Source organism: Charadrius vociferus, unplaced genomic scaffold (assembly GCF_000708025.1).
Source record: "Charadrius vociferus isolate BGI_N301 unplaced genomic scaffold, ASM70802v2 scaffold166, whole genome shotgun sequence".
NCBI lineage: Eukaryota > Metazoa > Chordata > Aves > Charadriiformes > Charadriidae > Charadrius > Charadrius vociferus.
Window position 1 is genome coordinate 2022923 of NW_009649228.1, and position 25266 is coordinate 2048188.

At 38.4% G+C, this 25266-nt stretch overlaps 1 protein-coding gene across 1 annotated transcript in view; it reads right to left on the reverse strand.

The window, feature by feature from the left end:
- Positions 1-25266, reverse strand: part of MMS22L (MMS22-like, DNA repair protein) — a 98974-nt gene that overhangs the window by 44975 nt on the left and 28733 nt on the right. Inside the window, exons 11-13 of the mRNA XM_009889019.1 lie at positions 23271-23390; positions 22647-22873; positions 19648-20157 (exon numbers count right to left, since the gene is read on the reverse strand). Of these exons, the coding sequence (XP_009887321.1) occupies positions 19648-20157; positions 22647-22873; positions 23271-23390 (857 nt within the window). The remainder of the gene's footprint in view (positions 1-19647; positions 20158-22646; positions 22874-23270; positions 23391-25266) is intronic.

The following is a 25266-nucleotide window of genomic DNA, read 5'->3' on the forward strand; positions in this document are numbered from 1 at the left end:
CTTGCACAAGTCATTGGGAGCTTTGGATCAGCCCTGACTGAGGCACACTTCACCCTTTGGTTTTGAGGGTTTTGTTCACTTGTTTGTTTTAAACAGAGGTCATCTTTTATAGAAAAGATTTCTTAGAAAACTACTGAGAAATTGTAATTACAATTCCATAACTTTAAACTATAGGGACATCATTTCTTCTTGTTTTGTTTGGTTTTTTTTTTAAATATGAGACTAAATTTGGTTTTAGAAGTATTTTATGTTTGAGAGAACACGAAGTCTAGATTGCTTCAGATGATATATATTCAAGATCATAGCTTATTAGGAACATAAACGCTAGTATCTGTCATATAGGGAACAGACAGTATTAGCTGTTACGTATTTAGCTGGAAACAGCAAATCACTGCTGGTACACAAGATCATTTTTAACAACTTTCCATGACAGCTCTTCCTTTTTGCTATCAAAGCAGGATGGAATTACAATCAGAGACCCAAGGGTCACAGCAAATAAGCTGACTTAGCACCATTTTCTCCCTGTTAAAGACCACCTTTCTTCAAAATATTCAAAAGATAGATCCACTCAACCCCATCAGGGCCTTCTGAGTGAGCACTTTGCTTGCAAAGTTCTAAAAAGATGCCACGCATCGAAAAATATCCTGGTATTATATGCAACAGTCCTGCCTTGAACACACACTGTTGAGTACAAAAGCCATGTCCTCCATTCTTACTGAGAAGTCAGAGAATCACAGACTGGTTGAGGCTGGAAGAGACCTCTAGAGGTCATTTTGTCCAATCCCAGTGCTCCAGCAGGACCACCTCAAGCAGGTTGCCGAAGACCACGTCCAGACAGTTTTTTTAATATCTTCAAGGATGGAGACTCCACAACCTCCCCAGGCAACCTGTGCCAGGGCCTGGTCACCCTGACAGTGAAAAAGTGTTTCCTGATGTTCAGAGGGACCCTCCTGTGTTTCAGTTTTTTTCTTATTGCCTCTGGTCCTGTCACTGGGCACCACCAAAAAGAGCCTGGCTCCATCCTCTTTGCACCCTGCCTTCAGCTGTGTCTGTACAGTGATAAGATCCCCCTGAGCCTTCTCTGCTCCAGGATAAGCGGTCCCAGCTCTCTCAGCCTTTCCTCACAGAAGAGATGCTCCAATGTCTTCATCATCTTTATAGCCCTTCACTGGAGTCTCTCCAGTATGTCCATGTCTCTCTTGTACTGGGCAGCCCAGAACTTGACACAGTACTCCAGGTGTAGCCTCACAAGTGCCGAGCAGAGGGAAAAGATCACTTCCTTCCGCCTGGTAGCAATGGTCTGCCTAATGCAGCACAGGATACCATCAGCCGCCTTTGTGGCAAGGGCACATTGCTGGCTCAAATCCCTGATGAAGGTATACAGAAGTGTTCCACAACATTATAAAATGAATCATATGTGAATATAATTGATAGTGAGGATCAGAATGACAGTTTATCTGAGAAACTGAAAGTAGAAATGCTGAAGTGAAAAAATGAGTGCTTCTGTTTTCAGTCCCATTTCTTCCACGCAGACAAACTGCAGATTGCAAATGGGTATCTTCCAGAGAACTCTACTGTTAGAGCAAAACTTCTAAAATTTGTCATTGTCTAGAAAGTGTGTGTTAAATAGGATTTCTGTTTTATTGCGTTTTGTTTGTAGGTTGTTGCAGGTGTTGTTTTGGCAGGGGGTGGTGGTGGTGTTTGTGTTGCGCTTTTTTTTTTATTAAGAGCTAGTCACAGAAAAATCTAAATTGGAATGGACCTCAATGTCATCTGGTCCAACACCTGTTCAAAGCAATGCCAGTCTTCAATAACAGAAGGAGGGAAATTTTACAACCTTAGGAACTTGTTCCAATGTTTGACTATCCTGTGAAAATTTTATCCTTATATCTAATAAAAACTTCATCACAATCTTAGTCCATTGCTTCCTACCACTATACATCTTATCCCTTTTTTTTTACCCCCCCCCCCCCCAATCAGATTGTTGTACAAAACATTAAAATAACCATCCCCCCGCCACCTCCCATCCAAGCCTACTTTGCCTAAGGATGAACAAACTCAGTTTTCTCTGCCTCCCTTCACAGGGCATGTGCTCCAGACCCCTAATCATATTGGTGGTCCTCTGCTGGACTTAAATCAGTATTGCAATGTTTTTCTTGTACTGGGAACCCCATATGCTGCTTACTTATACAACATAATTTACTTGAAACACATTCTTCAGAGCACCAGAAGGGCAATAAAGTGCAGCAATCTATAGTTTAACAATGACCTGGGTTCTGATGCAACAGATTTTCCAAATTTTTACAAGCTAAGCCTTTTTTTACCAATTCTGTACTGTCTTTTATTGACAAAAAAAAAAATCCACAAGAAATTATAACTATGCAGTATGACCGGAATGCCAATCAACTGGTTCTGAAAGGCCAGTACTGAAACCCGTTCTCAAGTACAATCATTTCCACAATCCTGCCTTCAGCTCTTCCATGGGACTCTGAGATCAGGATAACACCAGTTGACAAAGAATTATAATGATGCAACAGGTTCGTATCTTCTGTAAGCCATTGTTTACACTTACTAAAAGTAATTTTTCACACAGTAAAGATATCTAAAAAAAATTTAAAGCTTAACAGGCTGACCTTAAAAAGATGATTCCTTATAATTCAGAGCCCAGTAGTTTAATGGAGTCCCAGTGCTGATGGACTCCGCACACTGGGGAACAGACGCCCACATACTGTGCTAAAGTGGATCTCTGTTTAACCTCATAGTTTTATTCAGACAAATCAAAAGCATACAGATCACTCCGGAAAGGCTTACAATTTGAGAGATGTGATGTAAATTTATGGCCATTAAATTAAAATTCTTCTTAGCCATGCTATGAAAAAAAAATATCAAAGTTTGGCAAATTGCTTGAAACAAATTCACCGAAGTCAACTTCACCACATCTCTCAAATATTTTCCTTTATCTAGCACAGCTTTAGACATGCAGTTTCTCTCATTCAGCATGTTTTCACTCAGACTCAAGTACAAAAAAGACAGAGAGAAACTTGTAAAATAGCCATCTTGGCCAAAGAAATTCAAATGTTGAGTTGGTGTCATCCCAGTTGAAACTTCCTGATATAATCAGGAGTTGTGAAATGGACTCTGAGGATAACTACACAAAATCCTAAAGGGAGGTGAAGGAACAGTATCAAAATATAAACCCCAAATACTGAAAACAAACAAAGAGTTACTACCCAGTTATTTCTTCAGACATTCTGAATATAACTTCCAGTAACACACCTGTCTTACCATTACACATGTAACGTGTAACACACTTATTACCATGCCATTCTTATTTTCCAGGTAGGAACCCTGAGAAAATACTTCAAATTTTCTGTGTTTCTCTTAATCTAAAACAAGACCGTAACAGAGAGAGGAACTGTAGTTCAAATAAAGTCTTTCTTTTTTGAAATGAAGCTCTTTTGCTCCAGCTCCTCTAGCTGCATTTGCAGAAAATCAAAAACTATATGCATATGGATACTCTCTAGCAACCTGCTGGGAGTCATATACTATAAGTGGTGTAGGAAGATCATTCTCTCCAAGAGAGAAAACCGATTTTGGAAGGCAGGAAAATTTGTACTCAAGATAATGAAGTAACTTGTTTCCAAATTACAAACCAAAGTATTTTATTTCCTTCCTGAAAAATCAATTTTGTTCTTTATGGAGTATCTGCTGTGTTAAAGGATGCTGTTCATGTAATACATCTTTTTAGTGAAGGGGATGACTTTGGGTACAAAACATCCCCTACTAACATTCTTCCCAACATTTGGTAATACAGACAGTAGAGTTAATTTTCTGTCATCCAGGACGAACAGTAGGCTTGCTAAACTTTTATCATCATCCCCTCTGAAAGAAAGCAAAAATCACTGTTAGACCCGATAGTTTATTAGATCAAAGCTACCATCAGCAATGTCAATTCTGCCTGGTCGTGTTAACAGGAAAGCGTTTTACGAGTTCTACCACTGGGCATCCATTTAACTTCCAGCACCACCTATGCTGTAAAACCATGCACATAATGTATTTGGTGACCTGCGTGTGTGGGAAGCATTATCCAGGCGAAACTTCTCACAGTCTGACAAAATGCTTTGATTTGCACTGTTCAGATGATTGAACAAAGAGACTTTAAGCAATCACCAACTATAGCTTTTATCTCCAAATGTGCTAAAAGTGTAATATGACATGAGAGCAACCTATTGCTTTAAGACTAGATTTGATAAAATACAAGTGATTGGATAAATACTACATTTTAAACTTGTACACATCTTGTCCATTAGGTTTAAGTATTAGTAAAGTTCACATTTATCTTAAACATCATTTTTAGCAATTTCCCCACACAACACTCATAATGCCTCCATGGTATCCATGGTAACCTCCACCTCTTTGCTTACATATAGCTTAAAATACACATTCATTCCAATTAGGTGAAGTAAACAGAAAACAGCCATTCATAATTCCTCAAGTTACTGCCGACTTTTCTTTAGATGGTATTCAACAGTCTTCAAAACAGATCCCAGTTTAAGTCTGCCACATGCAGTCGCTGACAGATAGGTGCATCACCAAACTCTCTTCCCTGCATCACAGCAGAACTGATTTCATTACTCGCAAGAATATTCACAGTATACAAATAAAGGTATATCTATTAAATTCCTACATAGTTCCAGCAATGCAGATTCAATAACTTTGTGTTTCTTTTCAGTGCAAAGGTGTTGCTACTACTCTGCAAAGCCTCCTAGAGTTTAATCTATTATTATTTTAAATCGAATGTGTTTTATAGTATAAAGAAGTCTGACACATACTGCAATGTCTTCCAAAAAAGACTCATCTCAGACAGGAAACACACTCAATAAAATATTATTATGTTTAACTTACCATTGTATTTCATATCAAAACAAAAAGTGATGTTTAAAAAAACCCATTCCGCTTCTATTGCTTCTATGAGCCTGTTTGGTACTTTTTTGAATTCTTTAAGATGCACTCCACTTGCCTAGTTGTTGGGTTGGGGATTTTTTTGGAGAAAACAGCTGATAAAGGCATTTTCTAATGTTTTTACGTATAAACCACTACAGTGAAAACCCAGCATGAGCCTCGGGACACCTATAAGCTCCTATTACTCTGCCTACATTCCATATGTCATGTCCTTGCCACACGGCATCACCTACCACAGGTAGATGACACAATGTTAATAATGTCAGAAATAACTGTTTAAAGTTTTCTATGCAGCTGCTGAAAGAATTCAGACCTTGCAAGACATACAGAGTTAAATGTTTAAGCTATTTTTCCTGTTTTGCTCCTCAAAACCTTCAACTAGAAAATCCCTCGAGTGAAAAGTCAGAGAAAGGCTGCCATCCCTTCTAGGGTTAAAAGATGCTTTTGTAAGATTTTAGGTCAGATTAACCTTTTGCTCACAATAGGGCTGGTTATTGGTTTTATTTTTTACTGTCTTTAACACAGGTAAAAAAAATCAATATGAAGCGAGACAAAGGGCTCTGGAGGCCCTGGCTACACCAGCTTTTGGTTTGGCTCATGCACAATCCTACAACATGCTGAGGCTGGGAAGGATTAGCCTGCTTGTGTTGAGTAAACCGATGATACTCAATAAACAGTTTCTGTTGTAAACCCCTTAGGACGTGCAAAGCCACACTAGTTGGCATTAGACCAGATAAGCTGCCGAACCAGCTGTAATCTCATTTAGACCTGAGCTGATCCTCCTGTCCTTTCATTCCACAGGATCAAAGCAAACCACTGAGGAGGCAGCTGTATTATAGCAGCAGTGCTTGCTGGATGCGGCAAACATTTCATAAATTCCTCTCCTTGAAGCAAGCCTGCACATAATCTACCCAGAGCCAGTTCAATCAATGGATTTCTGAATTCATTAGTCTTATTATTACAGGATAACTGTTTTCTCCACATAGTGTGGTAGTTGTCGCAAGCCAACTTTGCAAAACAGCTCTTATTGCTGACCATTTCTTTCTGGTAATGTGCCTTTACATTTTTGCTGTGCCACATGAAAATGATTTAAAACACTTCAGTGCAGTATTTTTTTTAAAGACTGGAAATAAAACCAATTCACGAATATTCAAGTAGGAAGCACTGAAATATAGTAAATTCTTCCAAGCATAATTACTGGCTACCTGCTCGCATGCTTCCATGCATCAGTAATAATGACCAATGTTTTCTGCGCTCAATGACAGCAAATGATAATAGCCAAAGTAGAGATTAAATCATTGTAGTAGCATAAATACAGACTAAAATTACAGATGTGAAAGCAGTCACTTTAAGAAAAAGATTTCTATTTGCCTTTTACTCTTTGTATTCTCTGGAATTAAAAAGAAGAAATATTTTCATTGTTAAAGAAATGAATAGCACAACTTAAAAAAAACCAGAAAACCACAAAAGCAACAGGTCATTTTAAACTAAGCAAAAATTAAATCCAAGACACTGGATCAAATAAGACTTGAGGGTGCAACATTCGATTTCTGTACACCATTTGGAATTTCCACTGTGCAATTATAGCTAAAAAATTTTATAGTGTAACCTTAAGAGCTTTAGAAGAACTGAAAGTGTAATTCAAAAAATGTGTCAACTGCTCCATTTCCCACCAGTGAAGTCTGCAATATAACACATATTCAGAGATAAAGAAAGTAAAATTAGATTTCTAAATTACATTGGAATAGGGAAATATTACTAAAAAATCATTTGCTAATTGCATTAATTGTTAACACAAAGACCTAAGTTTTCTGGTACATTTGCATTGGCAAAAAAAAAAAGGTTATAAGAAGAATTATGCAGTATAGCAGTGATTTTTTGGTCACATATAAGTAATGGTAGTGATACTTAAATCAATCCTTGAAGGATGAGCAGTAGCCACAGAACTAAGTTTGACCAGAAAAATAGAGGAGGCCAGTTAACCCTTACAATTAAGGTAAAAATAGCAGTGTTTGTGACTTTTGTGTGTTTATACTGGCTGCAAATAACAGTACATTCATGCACACAAACTGAAAAGAGGGGGATCCCTCACACAGAACTGCTTTGAGTTTCCAGAGCACATGAGAAAGACCTGTATCATCTCTGCACGCACACCCTAATCTACACTACACACACCTATTGGACCTCTGTATCTGGCCGTTAATGCTTTTAATAAGGGTATGAAAAAAACTGTGCCTGTAATAAAAAACTTCAATGAAATATAATAAAATCAGATGTTTAACACATGCAAATGATTTTTAACAGATTACAGAGATGAGATGTTTAGTATGAAACTTTTTTTAACCACCAAAGCACATGTGCGCTAGAGCGTGTCATAGGCAGCTGGCAAAGATGAACAAAAGGTATTTGCACCTATCATCTACAGATGTGTAAAAAAAAAAACCATCACACATTTCTTCCTCAATCACTTAGAAACCATCTGATGTGTTAGTTAATGATTCCCCTCTCTCCACTTCATTCTTCAGACATAAAGGGGTCCCATTTAACATAATCACTTAATAACAGCAAAGTGATGGGTATCAGAACCCTAATTCTTCTAATATTTGCAAAATCCAGCTCTTTGTAATAATAATAACACCATGATAGCAAACTGTAAAACTGTGTAATTATACTTTAATTGTATTGTGAGGCATGCATTAATCACAAAGTTTAAGTACCAAGGATGGAATTATAATAATTCTGTAAAACAAATTTAAGCTAGCTAAGTAGGTCAGAACCACTAGCATGCAACAGGAGACCTCTGGGAATTTATCAGTTAATGGCTATTTATGTGCAAATGAGTGCCCTCCAACCCTCCCAAATCCTGTGTAGCTGAAGGGTATTTCTGTTAACCAGGAGCATGCTTAACTGCTGAGGCATAAATTAAACCATTTATTGGAATGATTTTAATTCTTCTCTCCCCCCACCCACTCTTACAACTCCCTCCACCCTCACTAGCAGCACAATTTACAGTATTAATTTACATGGAGATAGGATTGCTGAAGAGTTTTCAGAAATTACCCTGTTTCAAGGAAGAGGGGCGAAAAAAAAAAAGTGTGAGAGAAGGAAAAAAAAAAAAAAAAGAGAAAAACTTTCAGTTAAGAGACAGTAACAATGCTACACTTAATCTTCAAATCTTCCAGAGGGCAGGTTGAGTTATTAGAAAATCCAGAGGTTTAGTATCACAGTAGTGCAGTGGAAACCCTTTCATAATGAACTCTAATGGAATAAAATTCTGGTTTATGTCCTCATGTTCTAAACTTGGAGAAGACAATGAAGCTCAAGGGAAACTGCATCAACTGTATTTTCTGTCGTAATGCTCAGACTGTACATATATCAAAGGTTTTCTTTCAAGACAGAAAACAACAAAAATATCTTGGCTGCAGGAAAACACACCTTCAATTTTCTAGTTTGACTTGGAAAAAACTAGTCATTTTTGATGTCTTAGGAAAATAGATACCTTTACAAAATACTCAGAATCAAGATGTATTGAATTTTCACTGTGATGTAAAATGGGGATGATTTACAGACAATATAAATGATTTCTGAACACTTATAATCATAGCAGTAATTCAGTATAGCAAGGTAATGCAAGGCATAACCTCAAGGTTGACTTTTAGGCTTGTATTTTCGTATGTTTGGGGTTTCTTTTTTCTAAGCACATGCACACATTTTCTTGCAAAGCCTAGGGTCCCAGAATAATCAAACAGTAAAAGTTTGATTATCCTAACATCAATTAACTGTAGCTCCCTGTTACCCTAAACAGGGTCATGTCTCCCCAATGTCTAATAATTACATTGTAAAATCCCTTGATTGCCTGAATACATTCACTCTCCCTATGACATCTGGATAATCATGGCTGTGCTATAGTTAATTATTATTTAAGACATGATCAGAGTGCTTTACTTTCTGATGTCATCTTTCCACCTAAAATAAAACTCCAGGTAAATGTAACACACTGAACACGTACACACACAGCATTTCTTCCCCCAATTAGGCCCCTGTAGAATAGCCTTGAATATACAGGTGTGATGTGAAATCAGAGGAATTCCCTGGGAGCGAATCTTTAGCAGCTTCAAAATATTTTAGGCAGATAGCTGGAACACTTACTGAAGTATTTTGAAATGCACATCGCCGATAGCTAATCAATATATTCCTGTCCAGGAAAACGGACAGAGAAAAGAATGCCAATGGAAATATTTGCTTTTATTCTCCCAGTTGACTTTCGGTAAGGAAAACAAGACCATAAAAAGCAGTAAAAGAAAACCTCATCGTCCTGGCGAGCACATATGTACTTGCCTGTTCCTTCCTTCCCTGCCCCTCAATAAAAGATGACACACGTCCCCGGCTGCAGCGAACGCTCCCGCTGCGTGCATAATGGCTGCCGTGGCTGCCTGTGTCGTCCCTGCATCACCATACAGGGAACCAGAAGGTTTCTGTTTCTTGACTTGGATTCGCCAGTGCACGTGCTAAACCAGAGACTTCATCCCACTCTTTGACAACAGCCAGAAATTAAGAAATGAACAGAACTATTTGACACACAAAAGTTCACACGTGTATTTTCAGAAAGAATCCGCACAGCTGTGTGATCAGAGCCTGCGACAAGCCCACGGTTCCACCTCCCCGTTCCCCCCAGTGAGGGGCTGCAGCCTTGATTATGTCTGTACCTTCCAGCCATTGGCAGGGTCTCAGCATTGCCCTAAGGCTTTAATTAACCCCGATTAGAGATAAACAGGGCCTTCTGGTTGTGAAAGAGGAGAGAATAGACAGTACCTTCAGCTTATCAGAGAACTAAGTAAACCACAAACTGTTTTTACCTTTCTCTTCTTGCTCCTCCCAATAATAACGTCAGGAAGGGACCCCCACAAGAACATCAGATGATGCACGATGCACACGTTGCAGAATATGCTCTACGCTTTCCATTTTGTTTTTCGGGAGGATAGAGTGGCATACTCTTTCAGGCTCATTTCACATTAGGCACATTTTCATTGTCCCTGGTTTAGTACCACTGGAAAGAAAGCTGGAGCGTTTAGGCATTGGCAATTAATGGCACTTGGACTTGCTCCAAGCCAAATAAAACATGACAACGCACATGTACATGCCCTGTATCAATTAGCTTTCTTTAGAAAATGTCTAAGAAAACCCCACAAAAACATTTTCAAAGTAGTTTTCTAGACAGATTTCAAGACTTGAACACAAAACCACCAAAAACCCAGCACCTTCTTCAGCAGAGCCACTGTGCTGCACACACAGTATGAGCCACCCTCACACTCCCACGCCAGAAATTACAAGAACTAGTAGGATACAGAACTACTAAACAGGTTCAACTCCCCCCCCCCCGCCCCCTCCGCAACGGAAATGGCAAATTAAAAAGAGCGCAGATACTAGAAATCAAAATGAATGACAGATTTCCGAAGTTAAATTTTATGGGAGATTACTGTTTCAGGTAGGGTTTCTTCACCTTCTGATTTCATTAATTTTACTGTAAGGAAAACCACAGACTATGGTTTAGATCGCACCCTTACTAATTAATCACCAGCCGCATTGAGCACTCTTTAATATCAAATCACAGAAACACCAGTGAAGGGCCGGGTACCATCTCAAGAGTCATTTATGGAGTTCATCTCAGCAGTCTGTAAGCTTACAAAGACTACCCTCTAGCAAATGTTTGTCTAATGCATTGTCTAAAAAGTAAAAAAAATTAAATTCGATTCCACAACTCTCTCTTGCAGTATGCCAGTGTTGGCATTTGCAGCCTCTTATAAATGACACTAAACTTCTGCCCCAAATTAAGCCTATTCTTTCTATCACTGGCATGAAGAACAGCAGACAATCTGTCTTCTCTGCAACATCCTTTTACATACTGGGTAATTTCTAGCATGTCTCTTCTCAACTTTTCCCAGCTAAAATCAGTTGTGTAAAACTTCTACAAACTTCCTGCTCTCATAATTCCCTTCTGCGACTCTCTCCAATTTTCAGTTTACTCGTATATGTTTTGTAAACTGACAGATCCAGAACTGCATAGAGAACTACAGCTAAAGACAGAAGTAGCAGCTCCTCTCACCTGCAGAAGTTTCATTAACACACCCCACAATGATATTTAAATTTATTTTTCTTAAGCAGAGTCACATTAAGTCCTGCTTCCTAATATCATACAGGCTGTGTGCATGAAAGAAAGTCTCTGTCAAAAGTTAGCCAATAGACAGATTTCAATCAAATTTCAAATTTTCTTACAGCCACTATGGTCTTACAAATCCATGTAAATAAATATCCAGGTAAATAGAGGTGAAAATGTAAGTACACCCCCCCACACACACACCTTTTAAAGACCCTAGGGAATCCATTTGCACAACCATTCACAAACAATTTTGGTTTTCCTCCCCACACCAGGCAGAAACTGTGCTAGCACAGGGACAAAACACTGGATCTTGCAGCCATCTGTGCTGAGGGCAGCAAGTCTACAAGCAAGGGCAGGACAGACAGATGGGGTAAAAGCTATGGTACCTACTTCACTTTAACCAAGCCCAGATGAGGAGATCCCCTTTGTTTCTCTCGCCTCATGGTGCACACTACCTCCCCGTACTTTGACAGTACGGCTGCGACACCAAGTATCTCATATGTTGTATCAGCATTTCTCCTTCCTAATTTCAGTATTTGGCCTTCACTATTTCCTCTTGCTGATGATCTTTTATTCCAAGATACTGACGTATTTTTAAATTCTGGTTCTGCTTTCCATTTGAACATAGAGAAATACCCTATAACTTTTGTCCATATGTAAACTCAGACAAGTGATGTAACTCATTTTCAGCTACTACAACTAGTTGTGCTAAACAGTTCCTCACTTTTAGTGATCTGAAGCGACACCATTAAACATTGATAATACCAAGGTAACACAAGTAACACTGAAGCCTCACACTAATTACATTCTTTACGAAAGCTTTCTCTCATTCCGATAGACTCACATGATTTTACAGTAAAACTCTTTGTAGTTGTAAGGCTGCTGTTTTCTTTGCTCTTCCTTTTTTGTTGCAATACCCAGAAACAAGTAAACTGGAAGTTGTTTTATGTCCCGGAAGAAATTTCATCATGAGCAAAAGCATCCCAGGGGAAGAATCAAATGGTACATACCGAGAAAACAGAAAAATAGAAAACAGTAAACGGAAACCCCAGAATGTGGTTAGATTCATCCCTTCTCTTCATTTAGTCACTGGTTTCATAAGAGCACCAAATTGCTTTTGGTGATGCTTTTGGTTCCACAAGTTAGTAGTAAGAGAAGCTGACACTGTAGTTTACACCTGTCAGTAACAGAATCTGAAACAAATTTGGAAAGAATGAAGCAAGTGGCTATTTATCATCATTGTAGCTATTACTCAGTTTCCAAAGCATCAGTGATGGAGGTAGGGGAAACAAAACCCAAAAGCTTGTTCTACTGAAACACTGACTTGAATTTCTCAGAACTGCAAATTACTACAATTTGTGTTGTGTCCAGAACGTGGCAGGTGCTTTGCGTGCTTTTCATTTTCCTCCATCAAGACAAGTATATTCATGTGCTCAGTTAGCATAAGGATTCTCCTTCGAGTTAGTTCAGATTTTTTTTCTCCTCTTTAAAGGTCAACTTTCTTTAAAACACACAGGCACAAATTAATTCTCCTCTCCAGAGATCACATCCTTTCACAGGGGCTAGCAACGGAGAGAAGAGCACAAAGGGAAATGCTGTGTGTGAGGCAGACATGCATGTATAGTTCAGTGCACGTAGATGACTCGTCTAACCATTCTTGAAGACAACAGTGGCTTGCTCTTGTCCCAAAATGTAAGCTCACTGTTTTACCAACCAGGTTTGCAACTCTGCTGAGAGAAGAGATCAGAAACATACGGGAATAGACGGGCAGAGGCAGAGAGTGCACTTCGGTGTGCTAGAGAGCCTGAGAACGTCTTCCTGAGCCGGCTGTCCATCCGCTTTCTCCACCCTCCTGCGCAGAGTGTCAGTAGGAGGCAGCATTGACTCTGACAGCAGCAGCTCTGCACCGCAAAGTAGTTGGGAGCTAGCTTCATTCTTCTGTCATTATATAAGCAAGATGACACTGTTCTCTAATCCAGCCAAAGCTGATAAGTACCATCAACCTGTCACTTCCTACATTTCAAATTCTAACACTGCAGCATCAAAGAGTTTTTACATTTCGATTTCTTTTGCTGGCAGCGGTCGGTAGCCTCTCATTCTCCCACGGTGTTCTAATGCAGCATTTGCACACCGGGGTTACTCCCAGCCTGAATAGCAGGTCATCCCCTACTCACTGAGCTCATCTGCGGCCCATGTGCTAGGCAATTTAGATCCAATCAGCCCTTATTTAGCTCAAGAGTAATGAGCAGCATAGTGACACAGACTTAAGCCTGACCCTCAGGACACTGCTCATCAAGCAGTAAAACTGTGACAAAATCATTCATCTTCCACCCGCTGGCAAGAAATAATACTCGCACTCACTGTATTACTTTTTCAAGATATAGAAAAAAAAAAGTCCTGAATTTTCATGATGTGAGACATTAATTTGCAGAAAGCTGAATTCCCTTAAACCCCCCTGTTGCTATGAGCTCACCAGGGGGAAATAGGCCTTAGGAGACTGAAATGGAATAAAGAAAATTGCTTCAGCTTTCTTTTCATTTTAAATAAGCCTTAAATCTGACAAGAGATATCCTAAAGAGAGAAGAAATATATATCTTGTAAGGTAACGAAGAAACAATCAAAATTAAGAGATTAGAAGGATACTTGCATATAATGGTTTTATTGGCAAAAGTATTTTTGTTTAACGTCCACAACAAAAAAATATTCCATATGAAAAGCCATTGTCACACCTCGTGTGAAGAATAAAAGAAGGAAAACTGAGAGGAAAGTTAATTTGGGGAAAATAGTTTCAGAAGTGAAACGCTTCCATTAGAAAACAAATCTGCGCTTTATGTCCTTCAGGGAGCACATATTTCTCTAAACAACTGCAGGGTCCCAAGCAGCAGGTTCTCAGTACACCTGGATATGATTTTACTCTCTTTTTTTGGTGGATTTACTCTTTCACAACAGTAAGTCTTGTACTGCTGTCAGGTAGGCCACAGAAAGCTTATGTGGATTAATTTTTGGTAGATAAAATGAATACAATGGATGAAACACAGAAAAGCATTTCAATCTGTAGCACAGGGGACAGAGCTGTGCATCTTCATGATTGATGTCTGAGTACTAGATTTGAGTTTCTTTAGCTTCGGGTGTCTATCAAGACTGACTTTCTTTGGGCATCAACAATCAGAAGGTCCTGTGACAGCTTTTCTTGTTTCAGTTTGTTCTTAAAGTGATTCTAGAATAGAATAGAATAGAATTTTTCAGTTGGAAAGGACATACAATGATCATCTAGTCCAACTGCCTGACCAATTCAAGGCTGAAGAAAAGCTAAAGCATGTTATTAAGGGCATTGTCCAAATGCCTCTTGAACACTGACAGGCTTGGGCCATCCGACCACCTCTCTAGGAAGCCTTTTCCAGTGTTTGGCCACCCTCTTGGTAAAGAAACGCTTCCCAATGTCCAGTCTAAACCCCCTCTGGTGCAGCTTTGACCCATTCCCATGCATCCTTTCACTGCATACCAGGGAGAAGAGCTCAGCATCTCCCTCTCTACTTTCCCTCCTCAGGAAGCTGTAGAGAGCAATGAGGTCACCTCAGCCTCTTTTTCTCCAAACTAGACAAGCCCAAAGTCCTTAGTCAAGCCTCACAGGACATGCCTTTCAGCCCTTTCACCAACTTTATCACCCTCCTTTTAAGGCAGATACTCTCTATTACATTTTAAACACCAATATGAAATTGATTTTAATCAATTATTCAGCTCTCCATGGCTGCCAACTGATTTGAGAAAACAGACAGTGAGAAGTGAAGTATTCTTGCAAACCTGAACCAGTGCTAGACATACTTTGCTTATAGAAAGTTTCTGTGTATTAGGTACACAGCTCCAGTGCACACTATCTCATTTAATTCTTTTGTATAGTAATATTCTCAGAGCAGAGGATACACAATCAAAACACGTCAGTTTTAGCTAGTCATCTCCGAAGATCAGAATACAAGGGACAAAGGTATAAAATCCATTATTTTATGCAAAAAAAAAAAAAAATCCTGAAAAAAAAATAATCTCAAATCTTACATAAAGTAGGAGGAAGAGAAAAGAAATTCAGTTTTCATTGCCAGAGCCACACCTTAAGGCAACAACTGTAGCTAAGAACACATCCAGTATTCCCAAAGAACATGGCAACAGACTACTTTAAAGATCTGGACATAGCAAACCTCTCAAAATGCTGTTACGGTCTAAAGCAGTGCTTGCTTCCCATGCTTTGAAGCATTTAGAGACTAGTTTTTCTTTACACTGATTCAAATACCAGTTTTATTAATGGCATAACAACTTAAAAAAAACCAACCCAAACCAACCAAAAATACTTTAAACCACAGATCAAGTTAGCACAGCAAGGCATGCTTGCTCCCCAATTGTAAGACCTATGTTGTGAAGTCAAAAAGGAAGGACTTATTTCCTTTTCCACACAGGTAAACAAAGTTCCTAGCAACTTTTACTGACTTTCTAATGGTCATTCATTATGGCTGGGAGATCTTAGTGCCAAACTGACTCTCGGCTCAGTGGTTTAGTCACAGAGTTGCCCTCTGCGCTTATCAGGACATCACAGCCAGTAGCTCTAAATATCCTCACGGGATGGGATGGGTAAGAGAAGAGTCATGCTCTTCCAAACTCTTCTGGATACAGTTTTCAGAAGTTCAACATCAGAAAACACATTTTACAAAGACTAACACTAAAACCCCTAAGGGGGGAAGAAAGAAGGAGGGAGGGGGGAGGACCTTTCTATTCTCCTCCTGAGCTTATCTGCTGACTTACACGGTAACAGAGAGGGGGAGAGGCTTCTGTTGGTCTCGGAAAGCTTCCCACAGGCTGTTTTGATGGCAAGTATAACGCCAAAAAAAAAATTACAAATGACTATACATTTCCATAGCAAAGATATACTGGATAATCCATTCCTATCGTGATTTCTCTCACAACCTCAAGGCTAGACACACTATAACAGATAGAAACATCCAGTTCTGCTGTTATCCATGGCCCAATTATTAATGTAACTTTTAACTAGAGACAGGTTTACCTGATTAGTATTCCTGTAGAGCTTATGAAATTTACACACTGAAATTTTCAATAACTTTTCATGCCCTTCAACACTGGCAGAACAGTACAAACAGGCATAAATACGCAAGAATTGTTTTCAAAATAAAATTACCATTTATTATGTTATTAGGTTTGTGGTACTTTTCATTTCTCTGATGGGAATCAACAGCATGTCTCCCAGAAACTAAGCAAAGATGTTTGGAGTACAGCCGTGATTTTATACCTGGGCATGTAAGTGCATTTTCTAATCCTGTAACTCAGTGCTAATACACTACAAAACCCAAATGCCAGGATGATGATAATGAGAGAAAGCTCATGTCAGAGCAATACCTGATTACAATAAAAGGCATTTTAACATGTTTCAAGCACTTCTTTTCAGAATAACATATTGCAATGCTGGGACCTACTGTTTCCAGGCACTCAGCAGATTTCTCCGAGTCTGTGTCAATTTTTACAGCAAGTTCTGTCAAATCCATTAAATGCCTGTATTTTTATTAACCTAGGGTTTCTTTTTGTGTCACGAGGCACTCAGATGACGGGTAGTGCTAGAGATTTGGAACAAATGAAAACACATATGGGCAAGCATCCTGCATGTACCTTTAAGAAGAAAGAAGCATCTTGCATTACCATTAAGAAGAAAAAAGAAATCGGGATTCTAAAACACTGCTTAAAAACAGAAACAAAAACGTAAAGGAAAAACTTATATCTGAGATAGAAGCTGAATGCTCCAAGTAAACATAGGAAGGAAGCACTTTGCATTTTTATTTTGGGGAGTTTCTTGATTGTTTACTGTTTATTTTACATATGTTTTTAAAAAGAAGACTGTATTAAAATACAATCTTACACTTCATCCCGAATCTCACTATGAAGATCAAATACTTGGAAGTACAAGCAAGTAGAATCTTGTTTCCAATTATCCACTCACTACATATCAAAAAATGAGTTCTCCTGCCAAGTAATGGTTCTATTTAAATATATTGACACCAAAATAATCATAATGATAATAAAGAAAATGTGGTTTAAAAAAAGCTTATTTAAAACAGTCTAAGCGTAGGTAAATACAACAACCAAAAGCTACCAGTACTTTTCTAGCAGACAAGAAAAATACAAGAAAAACCTGGAAAGGGTTATTTTAAAACACAGTAGTGTAAAAATGGTGAAGGTGGGGGTCTCTTTTCAGATGCCTTTTAAGAAAAAAGAAAGGAAGAAAACAAGCGCACTTTCAAAACCTTGTATGCCAAGTTTTAGCCCAGAGCAAGTTTTCACTGCTATGCTACAAACCCTTGAAAATAAAGGTTTATAATGGAAATGCTGACAGACCCTTAACCATAGCAGCATGAATAGATATAATTAAGGAAGAGCTTTTGGCTACCCCTCATTCTGCAAATGAAAGATTGCCGTTTTTACAGTATCCTCAAATAAAAGCAACTGGGAAACCTGGAATGCGATTGTAGCAATCCAACAAGATATGTTAAAGGGGACTGCTAAAACTATTTGACATTTTAAGCTTTAAATACTGAGGCATTTAGTTAACGTAACCAAGTCAGTATTTTCATAATGCTACTTAATCAGCAATAAAGAATGCTCCTGTGAGCCATCATCTGGGGTTAGCAGAAAGTGGCACATGAAGTTATTATTTCCTAACAGCCTAGAGGGAGCTGCTTTTCTCTTTAATCAGTGATCTCACTTCCTTCCTACCTGTAAATTCCCTGTCATACAGTTATAAAATTATTAGAGTGCAGTGTACAGAAAAATTACATTTATGCAAGGCCTACTATCTTATATCTGCCTGGATTTTAAAAACAGGAGACAGAATGGCACTGAACCATTTCATCCTTTTCTGAGTTTGCAGACAGACCAGGCCTAATCAGTCTGGTTAAGCCAGTAATAGTTTAACATACGGTTGGCACAGCACCACCCAAATCTTCTCAACGAAGAAACTGGTTTTAGCGTTGTTTTACTTATATGGCCACAGAGGACTGTTTTTCAGTGAGTCTGTCAAAGTGGGAGAGAGAACCAGTAACGTTTTCCCGTTCCATACAACCTGAAGATCAAAGCGTTTTATAAACATTAAGGAATTAAGCTTCTCAGTAGATGGGATAAATAGGCAGGTACCACATGTATAAATACAGGAGCTGAAATAAAGACCTGTTAAAAACATGGCTCTAACAATCTCTCTCCTATCAATCAGTATTCCAGCATCTTGGTAACTCAAGTATTTCAGCAGATCTGCTTTTTGTAAGAAAAGATACAAATACTGTCCTGTACCTTGCCTGCAATGACTTGAGGAGTCTGTAATGAACTTATATGCCCTCCTCTCTGTGTTACAATGAGACCACACAACCCCCAGTTCTGGAAAGCTTCGAAATAATGCCATGTTATGAAATAGGCAAGTTTTTCACCAGTCTCAAATTTCTCTGTATTTCATCTTTAAAAACAACACAACAAATGCTGTGTATTAGCTAATGGAGAAAATGTCAGAGTATTTTTGAAGTCTCCAATTTATTCCAGCAAATACATTCAGTTGAACCGAAATAATAAATAATAAATCAACTAAACTTAGTTTTGTGCTTCATCTTTTTTCAAAAGACTGCCTGAGAAACAGTTGTCTTTGGATGTATAAGCTATTGACAGCTGCAGTCAAACTACTAGACAATAACAAAGAACCTAGTTAAAGAGAGATCTTGCATATGGGCTTCACTATTCCTCTTATGCACTCTTCCACAGCTATTTCCACGTAATTCAGTCTTGCACATTTGAAGTAATGGCAGATCAATAGCTGCCTCTTAATATCTTATAAAAAAAAAAAAGCAGTTTGGGCTTCAAACTGGAGGACTACCTCTGAAAGGCATCAGTAGACATAAATATGCTTATTGAAGGGCACTGTGGATGTTGAAAACTGAACTAGTACATCAAAGCAAAACTGCTTGAAAGTGGTAAAATATGATTTCCTTCTTTCCTGTCGAAACCCAGACAAGTATTTAGATCCCCATAACTGTTGTATTTGATTGCAACCTTGGTGAAAGAGAAAAAATTAGAATGAAGACTGAAAAATAGAATGGATTCACCGAAGAAAAAAAGAAAGAAAAAACACACCAAACACCAAACCCCCCTAACTTAAGTAATTATAGTACAGATAATAATTTTGCAATTTCCCGTGCCAGAAGATGGTATTGTCTGAAATAGTAGCAGCTGGATGACTTTCTACAGAGCCACTAATTCATAACAAAATATCAGGGATGTCAAACCTAATGTCTTGAAATAGTAAGGAAACATTTCTAAGATTCTAAATGCAGTGAGATATTGGTGGATTTTGAAATTTAACGTGTCATTCACAGTCCTCCAGAGATTTATCTCTCCTTTTACTCTATTTCAGTATGAAATTAATATGAACTACAGTTTAACCCTAAACACAAAAGCAACATGCCCATCTATATCCACAAGTTAACCAAATAACTTACCGAAGTCTGGCTAGAACAACCTGAAGAAAATTTAGGACCATACTCAGTTCAGCTCCTCGACAAGCAGGCAGCAACATAGTAAAGCCATCATTTAGCAACTTTTCCTCAGAAAGGCTCAAGTAGCAGCTGGTCTCAAACACTTCTTGGACACCATCAATGTAGGATGAAAGTAGAGTCCAGAGATTTTGTTTCTGTGTGTAGTCATTTTTGGTTACTAAAAACTCCTTTGCCTTCTCACGGAAAGCATTTGAGAGTTTCTCAGCTAGGACACTAATGTCCATGTTCTTCTCAACGTAAATCAAAAGGAAAGCAAAATGACCTCTCCAAATGAGAGCTCTCTGAGAAATGGTGATGGAGGATGGAGTCAGGAAATCCAAAAGATCCAACACTCGACTCACTATATCTTCTGTCTCTGCAACAATTGCTAGCATGAGGAACAGACTAAAAAAGTTCTGCAGCCCCACTTCTGTCAGCTCCTGCATTCTTCTCCGATGAAACTTGGAATAAATTCTACATTAAAAAAACAAACAAAAAAAAAACAGGAAAGAGAAAGTTTCCTAAAGTACACAATTTTTTATCTGCTTGATATACTAAAATTGTATTTTCATGCTTTTAGTTTACAGTTATCCTCTTCCAATAAGCCTTAAATTTTAAATATCTTCTTTTCCCTCCCCTCTTCTACTCTTTTGGCTATGGAACAAACACGCTATTTCATTTTTCATTCCCAATACAAGGTACATGTTCAGAGTTTTCAACCACAGGTTCAACCACCCTTCTCCCTTATCCAGCCTCTAGTATAAAGTTGAGCACAACGTTATGAACAGACTCCCTCTACTTCGTCTGTGATGGGTGTCCACCACACCATGCCTTCACATCAATCAAACTTAGCCCATGGGAGCTCCTAGGAAAGGCAGTAATTTGTTGTTCAGTGGCATCTGTCAATTCCTGTACAACTTCTTTCCTACAACTGTTGTTTTCAGGTGGCATAAAGAAAATTCAAAAAAATGACCAGGGACCCTCCTTCCTTTAACTACTGATTCCTGTTCTTATGTTATACTCCCAAAGCTGCTGTGATCAAAGGCTCACCTACGTAACCATCACTGCAGTAAAAAGGAGAGGAAGATTTCTGACAGAAAGCTCCTTTTCTCCATAGTGCTTTGCCAAAGTCTGTACCAACCTGTATTGCACGCCTACTGTATGGACTGTGAACTGCAAGTTTGAGAGAAAACGGGGAAACTGAGGCACTTGGGAGAGAAACCTCTCTCCAGCAGGAAGATGTTAAGAAACTTGAAGCTGTATTGCTTATATGACAGTGCTCAAGTCACACGTGGCTGTTTGTGAAAAGCACTGCTACTCTGCAACTTTAAAGTGGTTGAGAAAAAGCAGAAAGCTTTTACATAAGCGTCTTTTATGTGACCTTTGCTCAGATGCAGACTTTTAAATAAATGTCACCATTCCTACGAGAGAGGAGAAAGATGAAAATGGCTTGCTTAACTTCTTTGTGTGTTTAAAACCTTGGGTATATCCTTCACCTTTAATTTTAAGTAAGTTCCACATACAGTAGTTAAACATCCATAAATGCTCTTTTCTCATTCTGTCACCTGGAAAAATAGTTGGAAATGGTGCCGAGGTTATCAAATCTAGCCACCAAAAATTACAGCAAATCCAATTAATGTTGTTTAGTAGTAAATTACTACTGACAGGCATTTACGTTCTTCATGCATCAATTAATGCTTGGTTAGCTGCTGAAAACAGAGTTCATCCCAAAATCATAGCTGTAGGCTGTTAAATTTTGCTACTTGTGTAATTGATTTATTCAAGGTAGAAACGATGAATACTGGTTGAGCAGACTGACACAGTGTGTGTTGTGTATTATTATTCCCCCTCTTAAATTAGGGAAAGTAACAAGCTATAATAGCACAAAAATGTAGGTATAATTTGTTTTCAGTAAAACCAGCAGGCTAATTAAAATTACTAACTAAAGCAAGACACTGATTCAGCATCCAACAACATATTTGTTTCTATGTAGTTGTAATTTTTAATCTCGAACTTTACTGCCTGCAACAACTCATGAAGTGTATGTAGACATCAGATATCTTTTCCCTTTCTGATAGCAGAGATATCCCTTCTTTCTTGGAAGGAACATACCACGTAGCTCTGTAAGGTGTGCATACACATGTTCATTTTTAATATATTTTTACTTGCATACAAAAGTATTTTTAATCATTTTATTAATACTTAATAAAATATTTTTAAAAATCAAAACAAAAGACCCAAACCAAAACTAATTCTAAGTCTTTTATATCCAACGAAAAAGTTTTTAAAGAAGGTAGCACCTTTAATGGTCAGTACAATCTAATTACTATAATAAAAGCTTTAAGGATTCAGTAATTATATAAAACATCAGCATTTTGATGTAGACTATATATATTTTATGGGGTTTTTTTGTATCATGACTGACTGTACCTCTTAATTAGTATGTCTAAAAACTAAATGAAAAATTAAAACCCTCACAAAAAAAATATTGTGAGAAACTTTGGAAACCATGAAAAAGAAAATGGAAATATAAATGAAATTTCAGGCCTAGCAAGAGCCAGTCTACATATTCTTGGACAACACATGGCTTACATACAGCTCAAACAGACTTTCTGTGCTTTAATTACATTGTCTGTCTGGCAGTAGTGTTGTACCACTGCATAGGTTGCCAGTGGACTAAATTCCTGGCCTGTTGGATGAAGTAAATCATCAAAGGCTATGGATGCCAAGGTGATTCTTGGACCCAGCTCCTGGACCCTGTCACAGCCTCAGCTGGCAACAGAAACTTCAGGGAACAACTGTCGTCTTCAAATTATGAATCCCCCTGGATCCCTTATCCCCTTTGCTTTCTCATGAGCACAGTACCACTCCCCTGCCCCTTGCTTCGGTATGTGGCTGGAAGGCCACGTAGTCTGACTGACTAGACCTCTTACAACATGGAACAAAACAAATAGCGGCCATACCGTCCTTTGATTTGTTTCCAAGGATGCACGCCACTGTTCTCTGCCTCTTCTTTCATCATCTGTGCCAAAATGCTGAGAAAAATCAAGTAACTGTTGCTGGACTCGTACAGGGCGGGGATCTGCTGTTCACAGCAGCAACTTTTCACCAACTCAAGCATTGACAAAGAAGTTTTACTAACGTTTGCCAGACCCTTCAGACCAAGCCAAGGAATGGTAAAGCCACTGTTCTAAAAGAAAAGACGACAAGTAACAGTAAATGTTAATATTCCAAAGGCAATAAGATGCAATCCTTCACACAAACAAAAGGACACGTTCCCACCACAACTCAAAAAATAAAAATGCATTGTATCTGTGAGCAAAGCGTTTTTACAAGATCTTTAAAACAGTAGTCCTGATGAAAAATGAGAGTAAAAATATATTATGATGCATTCTATTGTTATGGTCCATTACATAATGTCACATATATTTAAACATGATTTCTTAAATAAATGAAGCAAATTTAGGGATACTGCTATTGACTAGTCAGTTCTACAAAAGTGTAGCTAGAGGAGAAACAGAATTAATTGCTAAAAATTGAGGACTATCCACATGCAACTCTACATTTTTATATATTAATCTACTTACCAGGTTCTTGCTGTAATAATCCCAGAGTATGGTGACAATAGATAGGTTCAAGTCCCAGGAACTACACAAAGTCAAACAGCACTGAAGATGCATTCGTAAGTGTTCCTCTAAAACACCAGTCTTGAAAAGGGAATAAAAAGTTTATTGTAGGATGGGAGCATCACCTTGTCTACATATAAACCCAATACTAGCAGACTATTAAGAATAATTTCCTAATATAAAAATTATTTTAAATTTTATAACGTTGAGTAAATGCATCTGCTAATATGAGCAATGAACTAGAAGACAGAAGCTGACAACTGCATCCTGCAATCCAGGCAATGTGATAGTTCATCGTGCACCATTTCAAGTGTCCACAGAGTTGTAGACACATTAAGATAACAGCCGACTCAATATTGTGAGCCTAACTTGAAATATGACTGCATGGTACAGAACCTCACAAAACAGTAAACGGGGTATCGGATATACTGAATGCTTGAGTCAGCTGAATGCTAAAGCCCTTCTGTCATGTAGGTCTGAAGGAAAGCTAATTCACCATTGATACAGTGGGAAGGTGCAACCATCTGAGAGCTCATGTTTCTCTTTATAGTATTCCAAAAGAGAGGATCTTTTCTTTCTGAATAGTGTTCTTTCTCAAACCTCTGCAACACGGCCATACTGCTAACATCCAGACAATTCAAAATCAAGGGTAAATAAGGCTCTGAACACTGGCGGAGGGGGGGGTGGTGGGGGGACAGACGACACAACATGAACAAAACTCTCCCCACACCACACATTTTTTGCATTCATCAGTTCCAAATTTTGCACACAAAAGGAAGAAGGCTCATAAGAAAGAAAATAGGGAATTCCATACAATTTGAATACAGTGAAGCATTCAGGTTGTAATTATGGGATACTGAGAGTGGGATTCATCTCACCCAGCTTTTGATGTCAGCAAAACTGGACTTGCATCAGAGCTAGGATTGTTAGGAGCTCCATGCTCAGACTGAAATCACATGTTCAATCCAGCCTATTTTAGACATCTACTTTAGGATGACAAGTTTAGGATGATAAGCCTTGGAAGGGCTTTATTGTGTCCACTGACTATAAAATTGGTTTAGTGGACAAGCTTGTATGTAGTTGTATTAAGGGAAGATTTTTACACATGTAAGTCTAACACATCTCCGGGATAGCAGCAAACTTGTTCTGTGACAATAGAAACCCCTGAGCTACTTCTGGCTCTCAAATAAATCTAAACGCTATACAGGCCTGGAATTTCTAACTGCATAAAATAAGCTAAAGAGGAATAAAAAGGGTAAGAAAAATAAAAAAAGATACAGAACAAGTTTTATGACTCAAAATCGTAGCCCCAGGAAGGGAAACGAAGGAAACCATGCCTCAGATAAATATTGGAAACTTATCCCCTTCAGTTCCAATTGCAGTGCTAGGTCCTGAATTATGTCCCAAGCTCACCCAGCTCAGAAAACACTTAAATAAAAAAATAAAAGAAACTCACTGATGCCAGGTGATGCAAAAAGATAGCATTAGGTTGTGTTGGATTTTGTTGTGGGTTTGTTTGGGTTTTTTTTTCTGGTTTGCTTGTTGTTGTTTTAAAGTAGTCTTTCAGTAAGTACCTGTCACTGGAAGAGCAGGACCGTTGTGGGTTTGTTTGTTTGGTTTTTTTTTTCTGGTTTGCTTGTTGATGTTTTAAAGTAGTCTTTCACTAAGTACCTGTCACTGGAAGAGCAGGACTTTCGCTCTCACCCACAATGCTACTTCTTATGGCTTACTATGTCTTAGAGCTGATTTTTTTTTTTTTCCCCTGTTTTCAATGCCACACAAAGGAGTTATAAGTCATTAACTCATCTCTACCTGGCTATACATTAGTGTGGAAAACATTATTTGCTACACTTTATCAGAACACTGTAAACAAAACACCAATGAGCTACAATAACTTCTAATCATGTCAGCCTTCTCTTCTCATGAACAATTAATGTAGACCATATGGCTTCTAAAG